This window comes from Natrix helvetica, assembly GCF_964273705.1.
Source record: "Natrix helvetica genome assembly, chromosome: 2".
NCBI classification, from domain to species: Eukaryota; Metazoa; Chordata; class Lepidosauria; order Squamata; family Natricidae; genus Natrix; species Natrix helvetica.
In genome coordinates this window covers 267,815,084-267,841,378 of record NC_138552.1, presented here as the reverse complement: position 1 = coordinate 267,841,378, position 26,295 = coordinate 267,815,084, and the positions used below count along the sequence as shown (strand labels likewise).

Below are 26,295 nucleotides of genomic sequence, written 5' to 3'. Positions count from 1 at the left end.
TCAGACAAGGTTCCCGGCCATCAACTGGAATTGTGTGGCTGGTTACAGCAGGATTGCCAGTTTTGTGAGATGTGGGTCTATCTGAGACTTAAGAGGGCTTTCTATTGTTCCATTGGTACCAGGTCAGGATATTTGGCCAGAGGTAGTTGATTTAACTCTTTTGTCTGGGGGGGGGGCAGTGAAGAGGTCCCTGAAAAGGAGCTGGAGACTTCCAGTGACCTGGCAGCACTACCAGGCTGGGTGGAGACATCTGTGGGACTCCTTCATCTATCTTAAAACCATACTGGTGCTGGAAAGTTGCTCTCTGTGCTGTGGTTGAACACTTACCTGTTGGTTTTGCCCTTGGGATTCGGGTAGCGGAGTCTTTGCAATACTGCCAATTTTAAAAATTTTGTCACATTGTGGGAGCTGCTTCTCTCCCATAAAGCTTTTAATGGCCTGATAGAGCAACCAATTGTCTCCAGTTGTTTCTGATGATCCAGTGACACTGGACAAAGTGGATGTACTTCAGGTCCCATTAAGTAATTAAGCAATGTGCCTTCCCTGTGCAGTAGGTATATTTGGACTTTGGAACACTTATGAATTCCTTGGTCTGGTGATACCACCCCCCCCCCACCCCATAATAATTGGGAATTGTGTGGCCTTTAAACTGTATGAATAAACAAGCAACAATCAAGTTACTGATGCTGGAAAACAAGTCCATTTTAATTTTATTAGCTGCCTTGATTCCTTTGTCAATGCAAGAAGTGAAGATAAGTTATTTTTAAAAATAGATTAAATACATATTTAAAACACATGTAATAGATTTGGTGTATCTTGAATATTACAATTTGACAGAATGCAAAATGTCCCCTATCATTTGTATAATGCAGTTTCTCATTTGAGCAAAATAATTACCCAAAGGTGTAGTTAGTTGAATGTATGTTCCAAGACTCAGAAATGATTTCTTCCCTCTCCCCTCTTTAAGAGTTCTGGGAATTAAATTGTGGCAGAGTGTAGGACAATTCTGAGCATACATATTCAAACAGGAGAGCCACAACTGAATAGTGATGTAAAATCCCACGTTAAAAACCCCAGTTTAGAGTTACTTAAAACTACTTTTCCCATGTTTTGGGGGCATTCTGTATGCCAGTGCCATCACCCGGGTTATGTTTACAGATTATGGAAGGTTTGGGATTATAAAACCTATCATTCCCAGTGTATTCTCCAAGAAAGGACCCAGATTTTGGGAAGTCCAAAATCTAATGTTATCCTTCACAGCATCCTCCCTTGTGGAAATGATAGAGGGTTGTAGTCACAGAAAGTACCAAGCTGCTAAAAAAAACCTTAAATTGACTGCTTCCCATCTTAAATGTACAGTTCACTTTTGTTTTCTATGAAGCTGTAAGTCCCACCCACTACTGATAACAATCCTGCTTAATTGCAAGATAAAAGACAGGTGAATCAAGACCATATAGTCAGTTATGCACATAGTTGTTCAGTCTTTGTCAACTTTCTTCTAAAACACAATTTGCACATCCATCAAATGAGGGGTTGAAATAAGTTCAGGGGTATTATCATATGATGGACATCATTTTACCATAGATTCATAGCCAGTTTTATTATACAGAATTTAAGTTTATTAATTTTACTTCTCACTGTTGTTCCGGCATGCCTCTAATGATGTCAAAGTCACCTGGTTCAATTATATCAAGTGCACCTACTCTGCACTACTTCCCACAAGTTGTTCCCAGTTCAATATTGTTGCCACTGTAGTTATGCACAACAGTTTTGGCCAACACAGCATAGCACTCAATTTCTGACCTTCTCAAAGCAGGGCAGTTATTGATTAGAATAACTAACTTGGCTTTGCCCTGCCAAAAATCATTTTCAGAGTGTTTATATACAAGTACATATTTAACACTTTTTGTAACCAACTGAAGTCTTGAGTTTATCAACTCTAAAGACCTCTTCATCTTTTTTGGTGGACACCATCTTGCCAGCTCACATTGGCCCTGCCGTTGCCAGAAGAGTGCTTCCAAATTGGCTGGGCAATGAAAAAAGGCCCAGGGAAGTCAGAATTGATGTCAGAATGGGGGGGGGGGAGTGTTTGCTACAAAACACTTCAGAAGAAAAGGCTAGAATTTTCCAGTACCGGGATTTTGGGGAAGATGGAAAATAGTAGCAGTTTGAACATTTCTTTTTTTTAAAAAAACTTACATTTCAGACAATTCTTTACTAGCACATATATCCCACAGAGATTCATGAATACCATATGAATGTACATAACTGACTTTTCTGCTCAATGGATGACATTTAAAGTTGCCCGATTAGAACATACAGTACACCTTCCAGTTTAGAAAGAGATGCATCTACAAGCCCCCATCGTGCAGCTTGTCATAAACCTTCAGGCTTTCATAGATGTGCTCAAAACATTTTTCTGGAATGGGTGGGGGTTCTTCTTCTTCTTGCTCCTTAGGCTCATCACGATTTTCAGGTTGCATTGGCTGAGATGCCTTGGTTCGCTTGCACACTCGAGCATACATGGCACTTAGTGTCCTTGAGTCAGGCTCAAGCTGAGCCTGGAGGGCCTCTTTCTCAGGTGCCATTTCCTGCAACTGGCCATATGACTCCTGGCATGGTTGAGCTGGAGACAACGGCACATGCACATTGTTGGATCCTGCAACTTCAGAATCTTTCCCAACAAGTGCCACAGGCCCTGCTCCAGATCCATGGGTCACGGCAATGATCAAATTATCATTCACTGCCATCTGACAGCCTGTCCTTCCTTCCAACCCATCCTTGCTATATAATTCCTGTTCTTTAATACCGATGCTTTCATAAACTAGGTTGTCCAGGTTCTGTGTCAAGGGTAACATTCTAGATAGGCAGGCTTCTTTGGGAGTCACTGGGAGTCTCCTGAACTGCATTGGGCTTGGGGATGGTACGTTGGAACCTGGTGCTTGTGGACTCAAGTTTCTTTGTTGGTTGATGTTCAGTTTCTCCATCGTTTGTTGGCTTGAGTTAACTACCTGTTTCTGTTTTGGAGAGTCTGCATTTCCTTGCTGAAGCTCTGAAGAAAATCCATTTGATTGCTCCTGTGCTTGGCGGCTAGGCAAAGTGTTACCTGTACAGAAAAAATATTACTTTAATTATACATTGCTTGAGATGCTTTTACAAGAGATTGGTTAGGCAATTTAATACACATTAGAAGGGCACTGTCCTCTGTCCCAAAGGATCGATCTCTCTTGCAACAAACCCAGTCAGCAGACATGTGCAGGTTGGCTCTCATAAACACATTCAAGAGATCAGTACAAAATGAATAAAAATCTTGTTAGGCTGTCCAGTAGGATAAGCTCCAGAAGAGTCCTGCTGCCATGAACGAGAAAAGCTTCAGGATATGGCACGGGCAAAGTAAAAGGAGGGAGCAGTAAAGTGGATGAGAACTGACCTCCTACTACAAAGTCTCAGCAAGCTGTAATTTCTAAGAGCATTTCTCAAAAGATGACTAATCCCCAAGTATAAGATTTTGATTTTTAGGCTCAGAGTCAGTTGGGATGGATTTATATGGATTCTGTTAGAGAACTGGATAGAGAAGAGGAATGTGGACAGATATGGACTATGTTGATAGGTTGATGATACACGAGGAAAGGATGGAATGCTTAGAAGAAGGAAGCTATAAGGAAAGGTTTGAGGTTGGCAGAAAGAGCTTGAAATTGACAAGGATGGAAATTATATTATTACAACGCTGCCTAGTAATGTCACCATAGTAGTAAGACAGGAGAAGAGGCAGCACAATCAGTGGTTATAGACAGATATAGAAATATCCACCAACTGTGCTTTTACTTTTATTTTAAATCTTGTCTACATTTTTATCATACTGTTTCATGTAATTATTTTTTGGATTATTTAAATGTGTTTTACAAGTTTATTTTAAAATAGAAATTACCAGGAATTTATGGAAATTACAATATCGAAACAAATAAAAAATAATAATTAATCTTCAAATTGATACCAGTCTTCCTCTTTCTATGCCATTTAAATAGTTAGCTACTATCAAAAATAGATATATACATTTTGACTTTCTGTTTAAAGGTAAAGGCAAAGGTTCCCCTCACACATATGTGCTAGTCGTTCCTGACTCTAGGGGACAGTGCTCATCTCCGTTTCAAAGCTGAAGAGCCAGCACTGTCCAAAGACGTCTCCGTGGTCATGTGACCAGCGTGACTGAACACTGAAGGCACACAGAAAGGTGGTTCCTGTATTTCTACTTGCATTTTTACATGCTTTTGAACTGCTAGGTTAGCAGAAGCTAGGACAAGTAATGGGAGCCCACTCTGTTACACGGTGCTAGGGATTCGAACCGGCAAACTACTGACCTTTCGATCGACAAGTTCAATGTCTTAGCCACTGAGCCACAGTGTCCCCTTCCTTCCTGACTGACTTTCTGTTTAGGTACCTATAAATAATTAGCAATGCATAGGGAGGTGCGAACAATGGCCCTTAAGGGGGAAAAAACATTAAAGCACTGTTCTGATGGGCATCATCCAGGAAACTGAGGCACAGAGCATAACTGTAGAAGGGAAGCTCAGATCAGAACAAACAGGGGTGAAATTCAGCAGGTTCTGACAGGTTCTGGAGAACCGGTACTGGAAATTTTGAGTAGTTCAGAGAACCGGCAAATGCAATATCCTTCCCCTGCCACGCCCACCAAGCCATACCCACAGAATCGGTAGTAAAAAAAATGAATTTCACCACTGGGAACAACTAATGCAGGGATCCCCCAAACTTGGCAATTTTAAGACTTGTGGACTTCAACTCCCAGAATTCTGCAGAGCTGGCTGGAGAATTCTGGGAGTTGAAGTCCATAAGTCTTAAAGTTGCCAAGTTTGAAGACCTCTAAACTAATGTACTTGTAAAGTATCATATACCTTTTCTCCCACTGAGAAGAGGAGCAGCATGATTTAAGGGGCTTTTGGGGGGGGATTAAAATCCAATGAGGCAAGCCACGTGATCCTTCCCAACTTGAGAGGGGGTCTTGCCTACATTTTGCTTCTGTGCCAGTTAACACATGCTTCAGGAGGCACGCAAAAGAATCAGCACAGGGCAGAATCTGGGCACCTTTTGTAGGTTGTCAATTTTCCCTGCGCTACAGCGGCCAAGCACATTTGGCTGAATGCCAACACTTGTAATGAGTTTGTTCCTTTTGTTAAGTACTTAAGCGAAAGAGCAGGTTTCAACACTGTCTGCAGAAGCTGTCAAGAGACTTGCTGAGCAGGTTTCCTCTCCTAAAGATAAAACAACTAAGAGCATTTGTGTCTAGCAGGCTGGCCTTGAACCAGTAAGACTTTAAAGGCTGTTCCTGTATTCCTTCCCCACCCCCCTCAACCCCACAAGCTTACAGCAGCTGGCCTGGGGTGGAGGGTGGGGTGGGGGGTGGAATAGGGAAATAGTGCAAGGGGAAAGCTTAACCCTCTGTTCCAGTCCAGCAGCTCCGATAAAAATCAGAATTTGACATTTCCTTAAGTCAACACAACATTTGAGAAGATTCTACCATGCGTCATTTTTGCTGGGACGGTATCTTGTTTTCTATCTTTGATAATAATATTGATTTTTACGTGTGAAACAGTGAAAACGCAAAAGCATAGTAAAACTCTTCTACTGTCATTCTGACTCTAGTTACTTAACACTTAGATTTCACGCGCACACCCCAGTACATCAAAGGCGGCAAGCATTTCTATATTTTGCTCCACAAATGTCAAAAATGTCCTTCTTCCCAAACTGTTAAAACTATTATGTGAGGCGAACGCAGTAGCTAGCTGCCTTTCATAAAAGGTATCTTAAACAGTAAGATACAAAAAGAAAAATTCATATATTTATTTGTGCTGGAAATCACAGGTGGCTTTTTTTTTTTAAAAAAAAGGTAAAATAATGTTGCACCATACAGGTTTCTAAGTGTCCTAAAAACAGATACTGTGGCAAAATGTCACATCAGATATCCCGTCTTCGTGTAGCAATTGAGACTTTACAAAATGCTGTTTTATTTTTTAATAATACAAATATATTACTTATGTCACCCAACTTTTTATCATTTTATTAAACGTTTTATGAAAGAACATTAAAAACCAATAATACAAACTGATATAAAGAAAGAAAAAAAGAGAAAGTTAAAAGTGCAAGGGAAAAAAAGTAAAAGTAAAAATGACCTCTGGTTTCAATTGTATATTAATCTTTAAAATCTTCTGAATGTATGCATTGGAATCCAGAATTTTTAGCGGGTTTTTTTTTTACACATCCACCAAGCATGGTACAATGTCTCTTCTCATTGTTTGCATTTCCAGCATGTATTTGAAAGGCCTTTATAATATCTTGGAATTTCTAGAGTGTACATAGGCCACCTTTCAATGGCTCTGGGAGGCAATATCAAATAAATTCTAATAAAAACACTAAAACATAGAAAAATAAAAGATAAAAGATGGCAAATGTGATGAAGGAAGGGATCTCATGCTCTCACACTGAATGCCTCAGTGAAGAGCCAGTCTTGTAAACAAATAGACAGGTGGGGGCCATCTTGAGAGGGGGCCTCAATCCAGAATAGAGGAGGGGGGGAACACTTCTACATTCCAGATTCACATCACACCTCCAGTCCACACAGCACAAATGCAACATTAGTAATAGCCAACAACTTATTCATAACATGTCTGCCTTTTATTCATTTTTAGAGCAGGAAGCTTCTAGAGCAGGGATCTCCAAACTTGACAACTTTACGACTTTGGGTCTTCACCTCGCAGAATTCCTTCTGGGAGTTGAAGTCCACAAGTCGTAAAGTTGTCAAGGATGGAGACCCTTGTTCTAGAGGTCTATGTGACACTTTGGATGGATTTGGTAAACAGACCCCCCCCCCCAAAAAAATTAATTTTGAGATTTAAAGCTTTATCAATCAGGGTACCTCACCCCCCTATACAAACACCTTTTCTTAAATTAAGACTTGAAAAGTCCATTCAAACTTTATACTTGAATGTCTTTTGTTGTTGTCAGCTCTACTTGGGAGATCAGACTAGATAATCAACTCTACATAAAGGCTAAGCTACTTTTATTGAGATTGGCTATGACAGGGGTGGCGAACAAGTTCGACAAAAAGAGCCAAAATTTTAAACTGTGAGAGTCAGAGAGCCACACCACACAGTGACCTGCCAAAACAGACAAACACTCACACAAAAGCAGAGCGGAGCGCCTGAAAGGGACGCAGGCTCAGCCTGCCAGGCTGCCACCACTCCACTGAAGACATTGCTGAGCAGAGAAACGTCTCCGTTCCCAGCTGAGCTGGTGGAGCGCAGGCAAGCGTCGTCGCGTCGCCAGGGGCGGGGCAAGACCGTACTTCCGGGTTTAGCGCCGAAAGGGAGCGCGCGATCCGGGTTTAGTGCCGAAAGGGAGCGCGCGTGATCCGGTGCGATCCGGCAGGAACCCACCACTGCACACGGGTCCCCCCGCTCTCTGGCCCGTGCAGTTGTTTCCGAGGGATGGGAGACGTGATGACGCAGCCTGGGGGCGGGACTAAGCGCTCGGAGATCTCTCCTCAGAGGTCCCTCCTCAGAAGCAGCATAACAAAATCCAAACTTGGCAAAGAGCCACAGTATACAAAATAATGATAAGAGGCAAAGAGCCGCATTCATTTTGGCCGGGAGCCGCATGCGGCTCGAGAGCCGCGTGTTCGCCACCCCTGGGCTATGACAACAAAATTTTGCCAGTCTGACTGGCTTTACTTCCTCCCCCCTTCTTATACTCCAGTGAATCAAGGAGGCATGTAACTTGTTGCTCTGGCCTTAAAAAAAAAGCACATTTCAATCCCTTTTGCCTAGGTAATGATTCTTGCACATTTCTGTCAAGATCATATTTCTTACTTTCTACTCCCCCCCCCCTTTCATTTGTTTCCTTTGTGTGTATGGATTCTTCTCTCTCCTCCAAATCCGATTTCTTACTTGACTGGAAAAGATTTGTTTTCTCTGGGCTTCTTTCCACGGACAAATACAGGACACCATGCAAACCAGCCAAAGCCAAAAGTCCTTTTCCCACTTGTGTTTTGTGTTTATTTCTAAAATATATAATGGTCTTAGCTGAACAAACTAGACAGGCATTTCAATATGGAGTTTTTTGGTAGTTTCTTAGCTGTCTCACCTTTTCTGACTCAATGTGTGTCTGTCTAACATTACTTTGATATGCTCATTTCATTTGGCAGCTTCAATACCTTCGCTTCTCAAGCCTGCTTTGAAGCCTACAGAGGAGGAAGAAAAAATAACTCTTTCCTGAGCTCCTTGGAATTCCTGCCTCTTAGTCAAGCTTTCTTCATTTCATTCCCAGTCTCTCTCCCCGCCCCCCACATATTGCAATCTTTCTCATCAGCCAATTCCCTCTATAGAGCTTCCCTTTTGAACCTTCAATCAATCAGAATAGAGCTGGAAGGGACAATACAATACAATACAATAGCAGAGTTGGAAGGGACCTTGGAGGTCTTCTAGTCCAACCCCCTGCCTAGGCAGGAAACCCTATACCGTTTCAGGCAAATGGCTATCCAACTTCTTAAAGACTTCCAGTGTTGGGGCATTCACAACTTCTGGAGGCAAGCTGTTCCACCAATTAATTGTTCTGTCAGGAAGTTTCTCCTCAGTTCTAAGTTGCTTCTCTCCTTGATTAGTTTCCACCCATTGCTTCTTGTTCTACCCTCAGGTGCCTTGGAGAATAGTTTGACTCCCTCTTCTTTGTGGCAACCCCTGAGATATTGGAACAATGCTATCATGTCTCCCCTAGTCCTTCTTTCTCTTAAGCTAGACATACCTAGTTCCTGCAACCGTTCTTCATATGTTTTAGTCTCCAGTCCTCTAATCATCTTTGTTGCTCTTCTCTACACTCTTTCTAGAGTCTCCACATCTTTTTTACATCGTGGCGACCAGAACTGAATGCAGTATTCCAAGTGTGGCCTTACCAAGGCATTATAAAGCGGCATCAACACTTCACGTGACTTTGGAGGTCTTCTAGTGTGCCTTGCTTTCTAGTGCTTTGGAAAATAACTTGACCCCCATCTTCTTTGTTGCAGCCCCTGAAATTTTTGAATACTGCTATCATGTCACTCTAGTCCTTCTTTTCTCTAGGCTAGCCATACCAGTTTCTGTAACCATTCTTCATAAGTTTTAGTTTCCTTAAATCATTTTAGTTGCTCTTCTCTGCATGTTTTCCAAAGCCTCAACATCTTTTTTGTAACATGATGATCAAAACTGGATGCAGTAGTCCAGGTGTGGTCTTACTCAGGTTTTATAAAGTGGTACCAATATTTCACGTGATTTTTATTCTATGCCTCTGTTTGTACAACCAAGGATTATATTAGCTTTTTTTGGCTGCTGCCACACATATTCAAGTGATTGTCCACTAGGACTCCAAGCTCCGCCTCCAAGAGGCAGGTTTAATCTATATTTAATCTATTAATTGAATATGTGTTAATTTTATATATTAACATATTTAATATAAATATATTTAATGTTTCTGGTTTTTCAAGACTAGTCCCACTTCAGCTAACTTTATTGGCCTGTTTATCGCCTCCCTTTGCTATTTTGAGATTGGTGTTATCTTTTCTGTGTTTAAATAATGCTTTATTTTGTTTTTCTCCATACTATCTTGTGCATATAGTTTTGTAAAGTATTTATGAATAATATTCTTCTTTTCTTCTGCTTTTGTTGAATTCTTCCCTCATCATCTTTTAATTGATATATCATCCTTTTTTCTCTTTCATTCTTCAGTCTGTATGCCAGCCATCGTCCAGGTTTGTTGGCTTGTTCAAAGTAATTTTGTCTGGTTGCTTTAATTTTCTGCGCTAATTCCTTTTGATTTATTAAGTTAATCTAATGTTTAATTATCTCTCTTTTTTCTTTTTTAATTTTATTCTTTGGGTCTTTCTGGAGTTCATCTTCGGCTTCCATAAGTTCCTTTTGCATACATTCTTGTTGCTCTTTTTTGTCTTCTCGTTTTTCTCGCCATATAGGCAATCGTAAGGCCTCTTATGTATGCTTTCATAGTGTCCCAGAGATTTTGAATTGAGGTATCTTCTTTTTTATTTATTCTAAAAAATTGTGTAAATGTGTTGTACGTCTAAGTTTTGTTTGTGTGTATTTTATGTTTCTTAATAAAATAAATAAATATATTGAATGTATTTAATCTGTATTTAACCAGATTGTGCCTATCAGATCTTGAGCTGCAGATTTCTCCTCCAACAGCGCCTGAATTCACATAGCATTTCAGTCCGCATAGCACAAATACAGCACCAGCTACGTCCAACAACCTCTACCATTATCTGGAAGATCTGTACTTTAATCTGCTTTTATAAAAAGGCAATTAGGCCCACTCCTCAGCATCATAATTAGGCAGGATTTGTATGCTTTGGACAACAGACAAATGTTACAATTCTCTTCCAAATCACAGCATCTTATTCTATCACAATATTAGACTGTATAATGCTATTTTGTTTTTTGCACTTTTAAAAACTTGTACACTACTTAGAACACTTATACACTTGAATAGTTTAAAAAAAAGTTAATTGCCAAGACACAAACAAATATGAAAAAAAACTCCTAATTTTAGTAGGGAGCCCAATCCTATCTCTTAACTTTCACCACTGATATGAGTAACAGCTACACAAATTCTATAGGTGATGATGATCTGTCTCCCACCCTTAGGACTTGTGCCTAATCATTTACTTAATAATATATTCTGTGCACAAATGATAAAATTTGGGAGAGCAAGGCTCTTAAAATCTAGAACTACTTGCTGCGCAGCAGAATGAGAATGCACTAGCCCTAGAATTCACAAACCATCTTCATAGGTTTAAAGAGAGGAACACAAAATAGATTCCCACCATCTGATTGACCCAGCTCGTTATTAAGAATATAAACAGGAGACGGATGTCCATGTCGGAAGGAAGGCAGAGAGGCCAAGAGGCTCAGAAGCTTCCTTGAAGGCCAAGAAGTAGTTGTGCCAACTGGCCAACATCATTGTCTCCCCTCTGCCTGCTCACTAAATGTCCCCTTCTCATCACTGTGAAACATTCCTGAAGGAAAATTCCTGCTCCAAAACTGCTTTATTGCTGCAAGAACTGAAACCTATAAGTGCTATTGCTTAGGTTCGAAACTGAGGTTCACTTGGTCCTATGGCTAAGCACGCTGATAATGTATAGCAGTGCCCCCGCACCAACCTTTTGGGGACCAGGGACTGGTTCTGTGGAGAGAGGTTGTTCTGTGGACTGGAGGGAGCGTGATTTCATGTGCTGCCAGAATCCAGATGGGGCTTTGTGTGTTTGCGTGGCCTGGTTTCTGGCATGCTGTGGCCCAGTGCTGGGACACGTACTGGGGGCTGAGGAGCCCTACATTATAGTATTGGGCAGATACAAGTGCAAACCTTACTCTTCTTCTAAATGACTTTGAACTAGTCCCTCTCTTCCAGCAACCTTCAAAATAAGGAGACCCACTCACAGCGGTGGGCTTCAAAATTTTTAGCAAGGGGTTCTCTGCCCGGTTGCTGGGTGGACGTGGCCATGGTGGGCGTGGCCTAGTCGGCCTCCTGCACCATGGCCGGGGGGCGGGTGGTGTTTTTGCCTTCCCCGGGCTCTGGAGGCTTTCCCTGGAGGACAAAAGTGGCCTCCCCATGTTCCAAGCCCATTTCCAGCCTTCCTGAACTTCTGGTAGGCCCGTTTTTCACCCTCCCCAAGCCTCCACTTGGGTCCTGCACTTACATGCATCCAAAATGGGCCGCATGAGGACTCCTGGGTGGGGTGGGCAGGGCCAGCCAGAAGTGGGATTTGGGGATTCTCCGAACTGCACAGAATCTTAGCTAGAGGTTCTCCCTAACCCCTCCTGCCCACTCCCCTTCTAGATCTTAAAAGAAGATGGAATTAAACAAAATGTAATTGTTCAAAATGATGTTTATGTCCATTTACACTGGATTAAGCACGACCTGATTTTTATAAATTAATTATGCACAAACAGCTACAAGACATGGAGGGAGGTTCGCATATTGCACTAGGCTACAGTTTGTTTTAACCATGGCTTTTCACTACATTACAATTTGTTGAGTTCTCCTTTCAGGTTAATCTTGACTCCTGGAAACGTGAAGTGTTAATACCACTTTATAATGCCTTGGTAAGGCCACACTTGGAATACTGCATTCAGTTCTGGTCGCCACGATGTAAAAAAGATGTGGAAACTCTAGAAAGAGTGCAGAGAAGAGCAACAAAGATGATTAGGGGACTGGAGGCTAAAACATATGAAGAACGGTTGCAGGAACTGGGTATGTTTAGCTTAAGAGAAAGAAGGACTAGGGGAGACATGATAGCAGTGTTCCAATATCTCAGGGATTGCCACAAAGAAGAGGGAGTCAAACTATACTCCAAGACACCTGAGGGTAGAACAAGAAGCAATGGGTGGAAACTAATCAAGGAGAGAAGCAACATAGAACTGAGGAGAAACTTCCTGACAGTGAGAACAATTAATCAGTGGAACAGCTTGCCTCCAGAAGTTGTCAATGCCCCAACATTGGAAGTCTTTAAGAAGATGTTGGATAGCTATTTGTCTGAAACGGTATAGGGTTTCCTGCCTAGGCAGGGGGTTGGACTAGAAGACCTCCAAGGTCCCTTCCAACTCTACTATTGTATTATTGTATAAACTGCCTGGCCAAGTGCCTGCAGTTTTCTTGGCAGAGGTTTTCGGAAGTGGCTTGCAGTGCCTCCTTCCTAGGGCTGATCGAGAGCAACTCACAAAGGTCACGCAGCTGGCTTCAAGCCTAAGGCGGGACTAGAACACATGGTCTTCCGGTTTCTGTCCTGGTGCTTTAACCCCTACACCAAGCTGACTCTCATATATATTGCTAAACCATAAAATCATTGTTGATAATCCACAGTGGCTGGATTCACAAAGTCTGTAAAACCAAGATCAACAATACAAGCTACCCAGAGTTGCCCTAAACAACAAGACGGGGGTTTAAATTAATAAATAAACAACAAATAAACAATACACACTGGCATAATGCCTTGTTTGTACAAATCAGCCCTTTCTTCATTGCATCTCTGTTACCTCAATCACTTGTTCTGTGAAAGCTGAAGCATACCATTCAGTCCAGAGGTGGTAATCAGCCGGTTCTCTCTGGTTCGAGCGAACCGGTAGCGGCGGCTGCAGGAGGCTCCACCCACCCGCCCCAACATAATGTGCGAGCACTGCGCATGCGCAGAAGGCAGTGCGCACGCGAGCGCGCTCACATTTGCAAACCAGCAGGGAAGTGAATCCCACCTCTGATTCAGTCTTCTCCTTTACTGCCCATGCATAATAAAGATGTCTTTGAACAATTTTTCCCATGCTGTTTGTTATTTTATCAATCTTTCTTTATTAGCACCAACTTCTCTGCAGAGGTTTAATCTGCCAAAATAAAGCCCAAACCGGTGTATGTCAGGAACAGTTAACATTCAAACCGGAAACTTCTGAATCTGTAACTTCCCTATGCCGCGAGCGTTAGAGCTTAAGCCAGGGGTGTCCAAACTTGGCAACTTTAAGACTTGTGGACTTCATCTCCCAGAATTCCCCAGCCAGCTGGCTGGGGAATTCTGGGAGTTGAAGTCCACAAGTCTTAAAGTTGCCAAGTTTGGACACCCCTGGCTTAAGGGAAGAGTAACGCACTATTAAATCTCCTCAGCTCCCATCCAGCCCTCAACTCTTCTCCAGTTTGGCCCGTGGATTTTTTGGACAAGCCAGAATACCTAAAGGGCTTCCAGTATGAATTAACTTTTGCTGAGGAGCAAAATCTTTCCAAGCGGGTTTTTTTCTGGGTGTCCTTTCTTCTTGGTTTGACCTCAGCTCTGACTCCTGCCTTGATCCTTGATGCCAGTTTTTGAATCTCCCTCAGCTCTCCGCCTTGATCTCTTCCTTGACTTTGACTTCCTGCCTCAGTTCCTTCCTGGCTCCTTTCTGGAACAGTCCCTACAGTGCAGCTCCATCTAAGCCCTTCCATATGAATCGTGCCTCTCCCTTTATTAGGATCACAAGTATCAGCCTGTCTTCTTTCCTCTGCCTGTTTGCACTCAAATGGTATCCTTTATATTTCTTTATGGCAATGGGATTTTTTTCTTCATTTTCCTGCAGCAAGTGGGGTGTTTGGTTTTGCTTGCACTTTTTCCTCTTCAGTTAAAAGGGGTGAGCTGTGCATTGTGCCAAGTCTTCATTCCTGCTCTGCAGCCAGGGTGGGGAAGTCATGTCAAAACACAACACCTGGTCCAAGCCAGGACTATTTGCCCTAAATTTGTTGCCGTTTTAACTCTCCCAACAACCTGGTGTCTTCTCAGCCAAGTTGCAAAGAAAACCGCAATGACTCATCAGACTTGGCAGAGTTTTGTGCCTTGGGTGTCCAAATCCACACAAGCGCACGCTCACACACACACGCATACACAGACAGAGTCCACCCCACATCTGAATCTCACAAATGACACACTACAGTTTCAGGCTTTGGAGCCACCCTGTCTCCTACTTCTCTCCCATTCCCTGCCCTGCTCACATGCAGAACAAGGAGTTGGGGATTCTGCCCTGCTGCGGAGTAGCTGTCCGTGCTTGTAGTTTAAGGCTGGGAATTGAGCTGGCTGCAAACCTGGTCTCACAGGCCTTGTGCTGTTTAGCCAACAGCAGTTTGGTGTTAAGTTACGCTGGACATGTAGAAGTCTCTGGGGAAACAGTAGCAAAGAAAGAAACATGCTCAGCCCTGGAGTAGAACATTAACTCTTTCTATCCAGGAAGGAAGGAAGGAAGGAAGGAAGGAAGGAAGGAAGGAAGGAAGGAAGGAAGGAAGGAAGGAAGGAAGGAAGGAAGGAAGGAAGGAAGGGGAAGGAAGGAAGGAAGGAAGGAAGGAAGAGGAAGGAAGGAAGGAAGGAAGGAAGGAAGGGGAAGGAAGGAAAGAAGGAAGGAAGGAAGGAAGGAAGGAAGAGGAAGGAAGGAAGGAAGGAAGGAAGGAAGGGGAAGGAAGGAAGAGGAAGGAAGAGGAAAGAAGGAAGGAAAGAAGGAAGGAAAGAAAAGGAAGGAAGGACTTTGTATATTCCACTTAATATTTGAACTGGAAGATGAATCTAATTTCAAAACTAGTGATGGTTTTGGATTCTTTACTGCACCTAAGGTGGCAAACTAATTTTAGAGTTCATGAGAGATGGGGGGGGGGGCAAAACAGCTCTGACTTCCAGCTTAGGGAAGCAGCTGGAGAAATGGGTTAGGTTAAGTTGTTTTTGAAAGGCATCTGCAGGATGAGAATTTAAATTGTACAATTTTAAATTTTACAATTTTACATTGTAAAATTTTGTTTTTTAAAATGGCTTTCAGATCCCCTGTGGAACAACAATCACCCACAATTCTCTGCCTGATAATTGAGTTTAGTAAGTTATACTCCCTTAACCTATTCTAATCATAGAGATAACATTGTGGGAGATATCCAAGCATTCTGCCTTGAACTTTTAGAGAAGTTGAATGGAAATGCAATAAATAAAATAATAGATAAGCAGAACATGGCAGATGCAACAGACAGAATAATTAGGATGTTATTAAAACTGCAGTAAATGTGTTTCATACATACAGTATATCACAGAAGTGAGTACACCCCCTCACATTTTGTAAATATTTAAGTATAACTTTTCATGTGACAACACTGAAGAAATGACACTTGGCTACAATGTAAAGTAGTGAGTAGACAGCTTGTATAACAGTGTAAATGTGCTGTCCCTTCAAAATAACGCAACACACAGCCACTAATGTTAACTTCTGTGATATACTGTATGTGTTAAAGGATAAACCTCACTGAAAGCAAGACTTTCTCCCAAGTAATGCCTAGGGTTAGGTTGTATTTTTCTCTTTTACCTGAGAAAGGGGAACTACTTAATTTCTGTATTTCCGGCCCAGACAAAGTTCAAATGCAGGACTTTGGGATATTGAGCCAGAGTTATAACTCCACAGCTTAGATCTAATCAGAGTAGCAGGGTTAGAGACATAAATCAGTTCCCAGATTCCAACTGATTGGAAAGGCTTACCAAAGGAGTAAACCTTCTCCTACCTTCTTGATGACTTTCTTCTCTAGCAACATCAAACCAGCGACACATTTTGAAATTATCCTTCTTCTACTACTAACAAAGTATTTGGCATGCTACAGCATCAGGTTTTCTTCCATAAAGGAATGCAGGTCTCAGAATCAGTTCTGCCATTAGTCAAGAGTCAGGAAATAGAACCGGCTAATGGTGGCATTAGGGATTCAAGTGGTGGCCTCTCCTTTAGTATACTGCTGAAATAACCAAACAGGGGAATGTGTGTGTGTGGAGAGGAAGAGTACCATGCCATGTGGTCAAGGCCTAAAGGTGTTAAGAAGGCTTGACAAACACATTTAAGTACATATCCAGATCATCCCTATACCTAGTATAAGGAAGCATGAAAAAAATTACTTTATTTATTCATTTAAATATCTCACCCATCTCACAACAGCTCTGGGAAGCTTACAATATAATCAGAAGTTAAAAAGTGCTAAAAAAAACCCATTAAAATGAGAATAAAAAGATTAAAAGTTAAGAACCAAGATGATGGGCAGCCCCCATCTTGGTTCTTGGTTGAATTTACTCTTCTCCATTGGCCACCCCAAATGTAGCAGACCACTGTCAGGGCCCCAGGCCAAGCAGCAGAGCCACGTTTTTAGGCTCTCCTGGAAGGTCAGGAGTATAGGAGCAGACCTCACCCCTGATGGGAGAATATTCCAGAGGATGGGAGCCACAGCAGAAAAGGCTCTTCTCCTGGACTCTGCCAGTTGAAATGTTGTGACTGACGGGATCTGAAGTAGGCCTTTCCTGCTAGAATGAGTGGGGCAGGTTAGTTCCATAGCGATAAGGAGGTTCCTCAGATACTCTGGACCCATGCCATAAAGGGCATTAAAGGTGATGACCAATACAATTGTCCTTGACTTACTATCACAATTGAGCCCACAATTTCTATGGCTGAACAAGACAGCTGTTAAGTTGGCTTCCCCATTGACATTGCTTATCAGAAGGTTGCAAAAGGTGATCACGTGACCTCAGGACACTGCAACGGTCATAAATACATGCCAGTTGCCAAGGGTCTGAATTTTGATCACATGATGGTGGGGATGCTGTAACATATTCATGAAGTGAAGAATAGCAATGTCACATGTGCCACCCAAGGAGCCTCCGGACCTCTCCATCTTCCTGAGTTCTGTACCAGTTGTAGCTTCCAAATACTCTTCAAGGGTAGCCCCATGAAGAGCACATTGCAGAAATCCAACTGGGAGATGACCAGGGCATGAGTGACTCTGCACAGAACCTCACAATCCAGGAAAGGATGTAACTGGTTCAAAACATGAAGTTGCACAAAGGCTCTCCTAGCCACAACTGCCACCTGCTCTTCAATAACAGGTTAAAAGAACCTGCTGGTTGCTTTTAGTTTTTGCTGTTGTTTTTTATTGACTTAGCATTGCTTTCACTTTACTGTTTTTCCATTGTATTTTGTCTTATAATCCTTTGCGTTTCTCCACTATACTGAAAAAGAATGCTATACAATATTGTTTGCAGATAGGACAGAAGAAAAAGTAGGAATGTTGCATCAAAGTATCTGTAAGCTGTGAATTATTCATTCTTATTGAAAAACCTGTCCAATCAAAGCAGACCACTGTTCAAGTTAGCAATGTAATTTATATGTCGTATTTATTCAGTGGATACTACAGAATTTATTTCCAGAGATTCAGAGGGCTGCAGCCTCGGTCAATGCTATAAAAATAGCATTGTAAAACATGAGCTGTAAAGTTAAGCATTTCATGTAGCAACAAGGATACCACAAAGTTTATCTAAAATAGTTCAGATCTATTTACTTACATAGATCAGCTATCTTGTGGCTCTGGTTTAGCCATCTTTCTTTCTTTTGAATTAATTTAATTAAATTTTTTCCCCTTGAAAGCTTTAATAGGAGATGCCTTCATTTTTAGATCATACCAACTGACTAGCCTGGAGATTTGAGTGTGCCTTCAAATGTGTTTGCTTTTAATTTCCATTAAAAATATGAAACACACACACACACACACACACACACCTTGTTTATGTAGGAGTTTTGCTTCAAGCAACAATAGTGGAGGAAAGCTCCTAAAGATCATACTTTCTCATTTTCCAAAAGTTGGCAAGCGTATAAACTGAACACCCAGTTGAGACCTGGAAGGGAAGGATACATATCTCTGTGGAGCATTGCCTTAAAGGCATAAGGCTATTCACGGATGAAAAGCTATTGTTTCAGCAGGAAAGTGAATTTCCCCTTTCACTGCTGGCTTGCACTGCTGGCCAAAGGCAAGGAGGGAAAACAATTCTTTCTCACGCTCCTATGGAAAGTGAAATGTCATACAAGTCCAACACAACCAACATTTATTTTAGAAGCCAATAAAAGGAATCAATTTGGGGAAGCGTCACCAAAACCCTCTGGGTCACCAACTATTCTTGGTGAACTTTCAGAAAGCTTTTTTCCACAGATCACTTAAATTGCTCTCTGCTCATCCTTGAGCCTAAAGAACTAAACCAGCATGAAAATCTACTCTCTACGCTGCCCGTCGTTATCTATGGTTCTGACTTACTGCCAAATAACAGTGTCTTGGGTGTGCCAGAGCACGTTGAGCGCAGCTGTTGGTTAAAATGTGGTTTTGCTTCCCTCCCCTTTTCTTAATATCACTATCACTAGCCAGAAAGAAACATCACAACACTGCTGTGATTAGTGGATGGCTTGGCAAATGCCTAGCTACCTCAGTTTTGCCAGCTATCATACTCTGTTAGAGCTACAGGCATTGGATAGTTGACATATGTAGTGTCAGGGCTGTTTGTAAAGCCAGAATGGCTTTAGTTTTTAATAGACAGCTTTTCCAGCCTAACAGCTGCTGGGTGGGCTTTTCAGTGGATTTTCAAACCACTAGACCACTAAACCAACACTCCTTCCTCACTAGTTGGCCTCCTTTACCACACAAAGTTGAACTTGTCGATTAGAAAGTTTGGTAGTTCGGCAGTTCGAATCCCTAGCACCGCATAACAGAGCGAGCTCCCGTTACTTGTCCCAGCTTCTGCCAACCTAGCAGTTTGAAAGCATGTAAAAAATGCAAGCAGAAAAATAGGAACCACCTTTGGTGGGAAGGTAACAGCATTCTATGCGCCTTCAGTGTTTAGTAATGCCGGCCACATGGCCATGGAGACGTCTTTGGACAGTGCCGGCTCTTCAGCTTTGAAACTGAGATGAGCACCGCCCCCTGGAGTCAGGAATGACTAACATATATGTGTGAGGGGAACCAACCTATCACACAAATCAAGTGCTAGGTTTGCAGGTATTGGGTACTGCATGATAAAACAGGAGGGATTGCTTTTCCTTGTGATAGTTAAGGCATGGTGGCAGAATAAAGACGTTGCCAGAAGATGTTTGCATGATGCTAAGAAACAAAGAGAGAAAAGCCCTTAGGGAGATTAAATGGAGGAGTCTGAAACTCTGCCAAAGCAGTGGGCAGTTCCTAATACAGAGATAACTCAGCCTGCTAATCTTCAGTGTTTTAGTTTTCAACTCCTTACTAAGCCTTTGCATGGCTGAGTCCACAGCAGCACATATTTATCCTGATCTTACTTCCCAGTGATGGCTAACCCTTTTGCCATCCCGTGCCAAAAGTGGGGGGAGCACGGTGGGGTCGTGCACGGGCATGCCCACAATCACAATTCTATCCATTCCTGAACTTTTGGGTTGCCCGTAGAACCGTTTTTCTCCCTCTGGAGGGCGAAAAATGGCTGAAAATGAAGGCTGAAGCTGACAGGGCAATACCTTGCATGCCCTAACAAATGGCTCTGCATGCCACCTGTGGCACGCGTGTCATAGTTTTGCCATCATGGAGATAGAAGAATTGCATCCCAATGACTTTGGGGGAAGGGTGGGAGAAGGGAAGGGAGCAAAAAGATTCTGAGAAGAGGCCATTTGAATTTAAATTCTAGCAGATCTCCCTTCAAAAAAACCAGCCACACAGTGCACAAGGATTCCAAACATGTGAGCAACTCAGTAAAAGTCATAGTTAGACACCAAAAGGGTAAGTAACCTTTCATTCAGGTGGCCAAAAGACTGCCTCTTGTTACGGAGAGAGGTCTAACTCTCCTCCTGCCCACTCTGGATCCTCCACTTCCAGAGCTCATGGGGAAGAAGCCCTAATTACAACAGCACAACAAAACCCAACACAAACTCTAATCCATTTTTACTGTTTTGTACTTTACAAACATTATAAAGAGATTACACTTGATTAACAATAGAAAGGACAATTGCTTGCTAAACAACAGGAAGAGATAATCAATCTTGATCCTCTGTCAAGGCTCAGGCACATTCCAATTGTCCGCTGCCTTGCAGTTGCAAATAAAGGGTATGTCTATTCCTATATTCCTGTATGGTTTGCCTATTCATTGTATGACTCCTGGGAGTCATATAATGAAGCTGAAGACATCTCAGGAGCACAAATATGCTAAACAGGAGAAAATTCTCTGGACAGGTCATGCTTGTGGTATGCATGGAAACGGCACAGAGGCTGTCCAACCAATTAAGAGAAGATTCATGTGAACCCCCATTATAGGAGATCACGGTTCAGATGGCCCAATATTTTTCAGAAAATTACACTTCTGGCTATTCTGAAGAATCACACATTCTCTACCAAAAATAATTTTGATCTGTACAACTAGTTTAATGTTACGTTCTTTGCATTGCCACGGACCAAAATATTCTACATGGGGCTCCTAGCGTCTTTCGTAGTCAAGAAAAAGTATGCCTTTAACTCAGTAAGAAGCATAGTACAGATGTTCCTCGTTTAATGACTACTCATTCAGCAGCCATTCAAACTTGCAGCTTGAATAAGTGGTAGTTACAACGGGTCCTCAAAGTGCTGACTGTGACTGCACCCCACAATTACATGACTGTGAAGCAAGCACTCTGTCGCCAGCTCAGAATTCTGATTGTTGCAGCTCCAGTCACATGATCATAATTTGTGACTTTCACAAGGAAAGTCAATGGGGAAGCCAGCAGAAAGCTGCGGTCATGTGAGGGCCTCGTGTAACAGCCTCCCATCCTTGCTCAAGGTTGGTAATTGGGAAATGCTGAAACAGCTGTTGCTAAGCAACTTGGTCTTGTAATATTACACTTTACCTTGCTCAGTGACAGTGCTCCCGGTCCCAATTGCCATCATAACCCAGGCACTATCTGTGTGCAACAACTTCATAGAGATTTCTAAAATTATCAAAATCCCCTCCATCATAATAAAACTGAGGTTTGTGTACAACTAGATAGCAGAGCGAGGCATCTATTCTTGCTCTAGCCATTGCAAAATATTCCCACCTGCAGTTCAATCCCAGGCATGCTTAATGCAGAAGTAAATCTATCACGTGTGTTTTTGTTGCAATCTTTGATTTGTTATTTTAATCCTCACTTCCTTAAGACACACCCACATTCAGTTTAGTGCCTGCCTTTTTCATTTGCATTTAAAAACTTCAGGCTGAAAAGGAGTAACTGTTTCAAAACACACAGGAATTTTAACTTAATACTCCCGATTGTAGCCTAGAGAAGGAAGACACTCATTTTTTATCAGAAATAAATCTTTGGAAATTTGCAACATTGTGCTTTCCTGAGTGAATGACATCTACTCATATAAGGGACAAAGTTCACTCAGGGGAAGTTACTGTCTGTTTTCCGGTGACCAACTTCAACAAAGCTCACAATCCTCTTATTATATTTTAAGGAAGGCTTAATATAGAGAAAAATAAAACTCCTGAGAAAATGGGGGATACTTATTTACCTGTTGGGAAGAGAAAAAATGTGGATACCTCTTATGTTTGAATCGTAACAATAATTTCGGAGAGAAGTTGAAAGTCAACGAGATTCCTTGTGCAATGTGTATTACAAAAAAAAGTACTTATTTACACACACAGCCTATTTTAAGTATCCAAAGGAGTCCATGTCCAGCCACCTTACCTTTGTGTAAACGTTGATCTGAAAGAGACTCCCTTTCTGGAGGCAACCCATCTTCCAGCTTTGTCTACATAAGAAACCAAACAGACTGATGAGTCAAGGTATAGATGCTCAGCTCCTATAGAAAAGAAAAGAATAGAACAGAATAGAATAGAATAGAATAGAATAGAATAGAATACTTTTTTGGCCAAGTGTGATTGGACACACAAGGAATTTGTCTTTGGTGCATATGCTCTCAGTGTACATAAAGAAAAATAAAATGGAATACATTCACCAAGAATCATAAGATACAACACTTAGTGATAGTCATAGGTTACTAATAAGCAATCAAATCATACTAGGAAACAAATAAAACAATCTGAATTGTAAAGATACAAGCTACATGGTTATAGTCATAAGTGGGAAGAGATAGGTACTAGGAAGGATGAGAAGAATAAGAGTAATACAGTCTTAGTAAATAATTTGACAGTGTTGTGGGAATTAGTTGTTTAGCAGAGTGATGGCATTCAGGAAAAAAACTGTCCTTGTGTCTAGGTGTTTTGGTGTGCAGTGCCCTATAATGTCATTTTGAGGGTAAAAGTTGAAACAATTTATGTCCAGGATGTGAGGGGTCTCTAGATATTTTCACAGCCCTCTTTTTGACTCGTGCAGTATATACGTCCCCAATTTAAAGCAGATTGGTAGCAATTGTTTTTTCTGCAGTTCTAATTATCCATTGACAGACATTATCTTTGTCTGTCTTGTTTGGTTGCAGAGCCAAACCAGACAGTTATAGAGGTACAGATGACAGACTCAATAAAATAAGAGGACATTGCCAAGCAACAGTCTGGCTAAACAAAGGGCTTAACAAAGCCATATATACAAAACATTTCCTTTTTTTAAGGAAATAAATAAATCCCAATAGGTTTGTTGAGTGGGACTGCAGCTCTGCAAGAAACAGTCAAAAAAGCCTTCTTGTGATTGCTTTTGGACTGCTACCCGAGCGAAAAAGTCTAAGTCCTAATCACACTCCAGCCTTTTTTGACAGCAGCATCAAGAGAACTTGGACACCAACTCCTTTGCTGCTAATAGTTGCAAGAATGTAAGAGGAGATAACAATGATAATATTTAGATGTTTAGACAATGAGGAAGTGCTAAGCAGTTGGTCAACTGCTGGTCAAGAGCACCCCATCCTAGAACAATTATTCAGTAAAAAATAGTAGGACAGAATTCTACCTGAAATTAATTGGGAAGCATTTTTGAGCCCAAGATAGATCAGCTTAGAATTCTTCTGGCCAACATCTATCAGGACAAACCACAGTGAACCCAACAACATTTCCCATGATTGCTGCATTCTATACATCCATTCTTTTACCACTATGCTCCCTATGGACAAGTGGCAAGTATGAGAACAATGAAATTGTGAAAAGAAGAGGTGATGGCCCTTATAAAATTGAAATGGATATGTTGCTGTTTTATTCCAGAGTCACATGGTGATAAGCTAGTTGGCTAGTTGCACATATCCCTATGATATCTTTTAAAAAGTTGGAGGCTTTCTTCCTGTGCTCTGATGTAAGCAGGATGGTCATATTGTTGAGTTTCTATTGCCATCTAGAGGCTACTAATAGTTCCAACATGCCTTTCTGAAGAGTAGAGCAACTTTTAGAAGAGTCTACATTGGCTATTACTCGGCCAATGAGAGGAGCATCCTGGAAATTGAGCACAGCCACCTTATGTTAGAGAGCTTACTAGTCTTAGCAACACCCAGGTCACCTCTGAGACCTTCTTGGCTCATGCATTTCACTGGATATACCAAAACATTGTGGAGAAATAAATGTTTCTCTTCATTTAACATGTTATAAATACAGGACTGCACAGATTGCAGGCTCGTAGTAAAGAATAACAGGGAATGCTGTCCATGAAGCCTGAATTTACTATTAAGAATACAGAATAATAATAGAGTTCGAAGGGACCTTGAAGGTCTTCTTGTCCAACCCTCTGCTCAAGCAGTAGACCCTATACCAGTGGTGGGTTGCAGGCGGTGCGCCCCAGTACGAGCATATCGGTGCCTGCCCGGAGCACTGTGTACCGTTCCGGTATGGTGCTCTGGAGGGCCCACCCGCCTGCCCGAGCTCCTTACCTGTATTTGAGCTCTTCGGCGCATCCGCACACGGAGTACACGGCATGTGCGTGACGCTCCCCCGAGCAGCTGGAGCATCACGGAGGCATTGCAAGAGGTAAGGCCACATGTGCCCATTCATGTGGTAGACGCCAGGCCCCGTTGCACCATACCGGTTGCACCGGGATCTGGAACCCACCACTGCCCTATACCATTTCAGACAAGTGGCGGTCCAGTCTCTTCTTAAAAGCCTCCAGTGATGAAGCATCCATAACCTCTGAAGACAAGAGCTATCAGGACTACTGTTTTGATCAAAGGAACAACTGAACAGTTTCACTATATACGGCCATATGCTCCAAAGGGAAGATCAGCTTACAAAATTAATTAAGAATCTACAGTACGTATACTGTAATACTGAAATATCCACAGGTATGTGATTGGTGCTTTCCTTAAGAGACCTGGAAATAAAATTTCCACCAAGAAACCTTCTCCAGATGTTTTTATTTTCTGGAGTTACAAAAATGGTTATTAAAAAAGGAGCCTTTTCGATGGTCTATCCCAGTGATGGCGAACCTTTTTGGCACTGAGCACCGAGATCGGAATGCACGCGCACCGAGCACTGGAAACCTGAAGACCAGCTGGCTGATGCGCATGCTGGCCAGCAGGTCTTTGGGTTTCCTGTGTGCACATGCGCACTGGCCAGCTGGTCTTTGGGTTTCTGGTGCTGCGGCATATTCGAAGGCCAGCTGGATGATGCACATCCCAGCCAGCTGATCTTTGTGTTTCCTGGGTGCACATGTGCACTGGGCAGCTGACTTCCCATTTTTTGGCATTCTGGTGCACTTGAAGGCCAGCTTGCTGGCATGCATATGCGTGCCTGAAACCATAACAGCAGTTGGCGATGGCGCATGTGCCCAAGAGAGGGTTCTGTGTGCCACCTCTGGCACGCATGCCATAGGTTCGCCATCACGGGTCTATCCTTTCCCCAAATATATTTGCTAGCCATATGTATATTTTAGTTCTCCACAATTTTTAAAATGTATCTGCTGAACTGGTTCATCCAACTCTTGTTATTGAGGTTTTATTCTGCAAAGAATTTTTATTATGATTTTATTCTGAAGGATTTTTTTTCATTCCACTCATAGATATATAAGAAATGCATTGAGAAATGTCCGCCGCCTTTGCAGGCTAATGGCGATAGGCGCTACCCCCGCCGGGTTTTTTGCTGGCCGCCAAAGTACTCACGTCTCTGAGGAATAGCAAGTTGCACTTTAAATCAGTCTTTCTTTCTTTCTAGCAATTTTTCAAGGAAAACAGGATGACACAGCTGTCCAGTTGGGGACTGAGTCGATAACTGGGTGTTACCTGGTGACTAGGGTGTGGTCTAAAGAGCTTATTGGACTCAGTCGAATCAACAAGGACGAAGTTAACCCATCCAGGATACTCCTCCCCTCACTATGGAGAACAGCTCCCAATCAGTAAAATAAATGTAAGAATCAGCTGTCATCATTTTATAAGTATAAATACCCCAATTCATCTTACACTGGTTAGAAGTAATTGGTTGATTTGTTCAATCAGCTTTTTAACACCAGTCTCAGAAACACTCACCAGATCGATGAGTTCAGACGTATTTAAGTCCTTCTTCCTGGTTCTGATTGAGAAGCGATGCTTTTTCCTGAATAAAAACACAAAAGTTTGATTGCGAAGGGACTGCATTCATAATTACAGAGAAAATATACTTCAGACCTTAGCATAAGAAGCTGTAATATACAAGTCAGAGCACTGGTCCAACTTGTTTCTTGAGCAAACAGTGAATCTTTGATGTACTTACTTAAATTTAAATTTATAATTTGAGGTTGGAATATTTTACTGCCTAACAAGAGATTCAGGAACTGAAGTACAGACTTTCTCCATGCAAAGAGTCCCCCCTACTGCTGCATTTTGGTCTTACTCAGAATATCCAGCAACTAAATAAGGGGCTACTTACTGTACAGGCTTAGTCAATTGCATGATGCCCACAAAAAGAATTCTGGAAAGTGTGCTAACAATGCTTAGCAAAACCAAATGGCAGATACTTCATCTCAGTGGCAATCCACTAAGGCAGAGGTCTCAAATTTGCAGCCCGCGGGATGCATCACGCACTGGCCACGCCCACCC

The 26,295-nt window shown here is 42.0% G+C and overlaps 1 protein-coding gene across 3 annotated transcripts in view; it reads right to left on the bottom strand.

Moving 5' to 3' along the window:
* Window positions 1-699: 699 nt before the first annotated feature.
* LOC309387859 (uncharacterized protein) overlaps window positions 700-26,295 on the bottom strand; it is a 40,349-nt gene continuing 14,753 nt past the window's right edge. For all 3 annotated transcript variants that reach the window (XM_081944771.1, XM_081944772.1, XM_081944770.1), the window contains 3 exons: window positions 25,747-25,813; window positions 22,044-22,107; window positions 700-3,106 (listed from right to left, as the gene is read on the bottom strand). In XM_081944771.1, coding sequence (XP_081800897.1) covers window positions 2,352-3,106; window positions 22,044-22,107; window positions 25,747-25,813 — 886 coding nt within the window. In that variant the 3' untranslated portion in view covers window positions 700-2,351. The remainder of the gene's footprint in view (window positions 3,107-22,043; window positions 22,108-25,746; window positions 25,814-26,295) is intronic.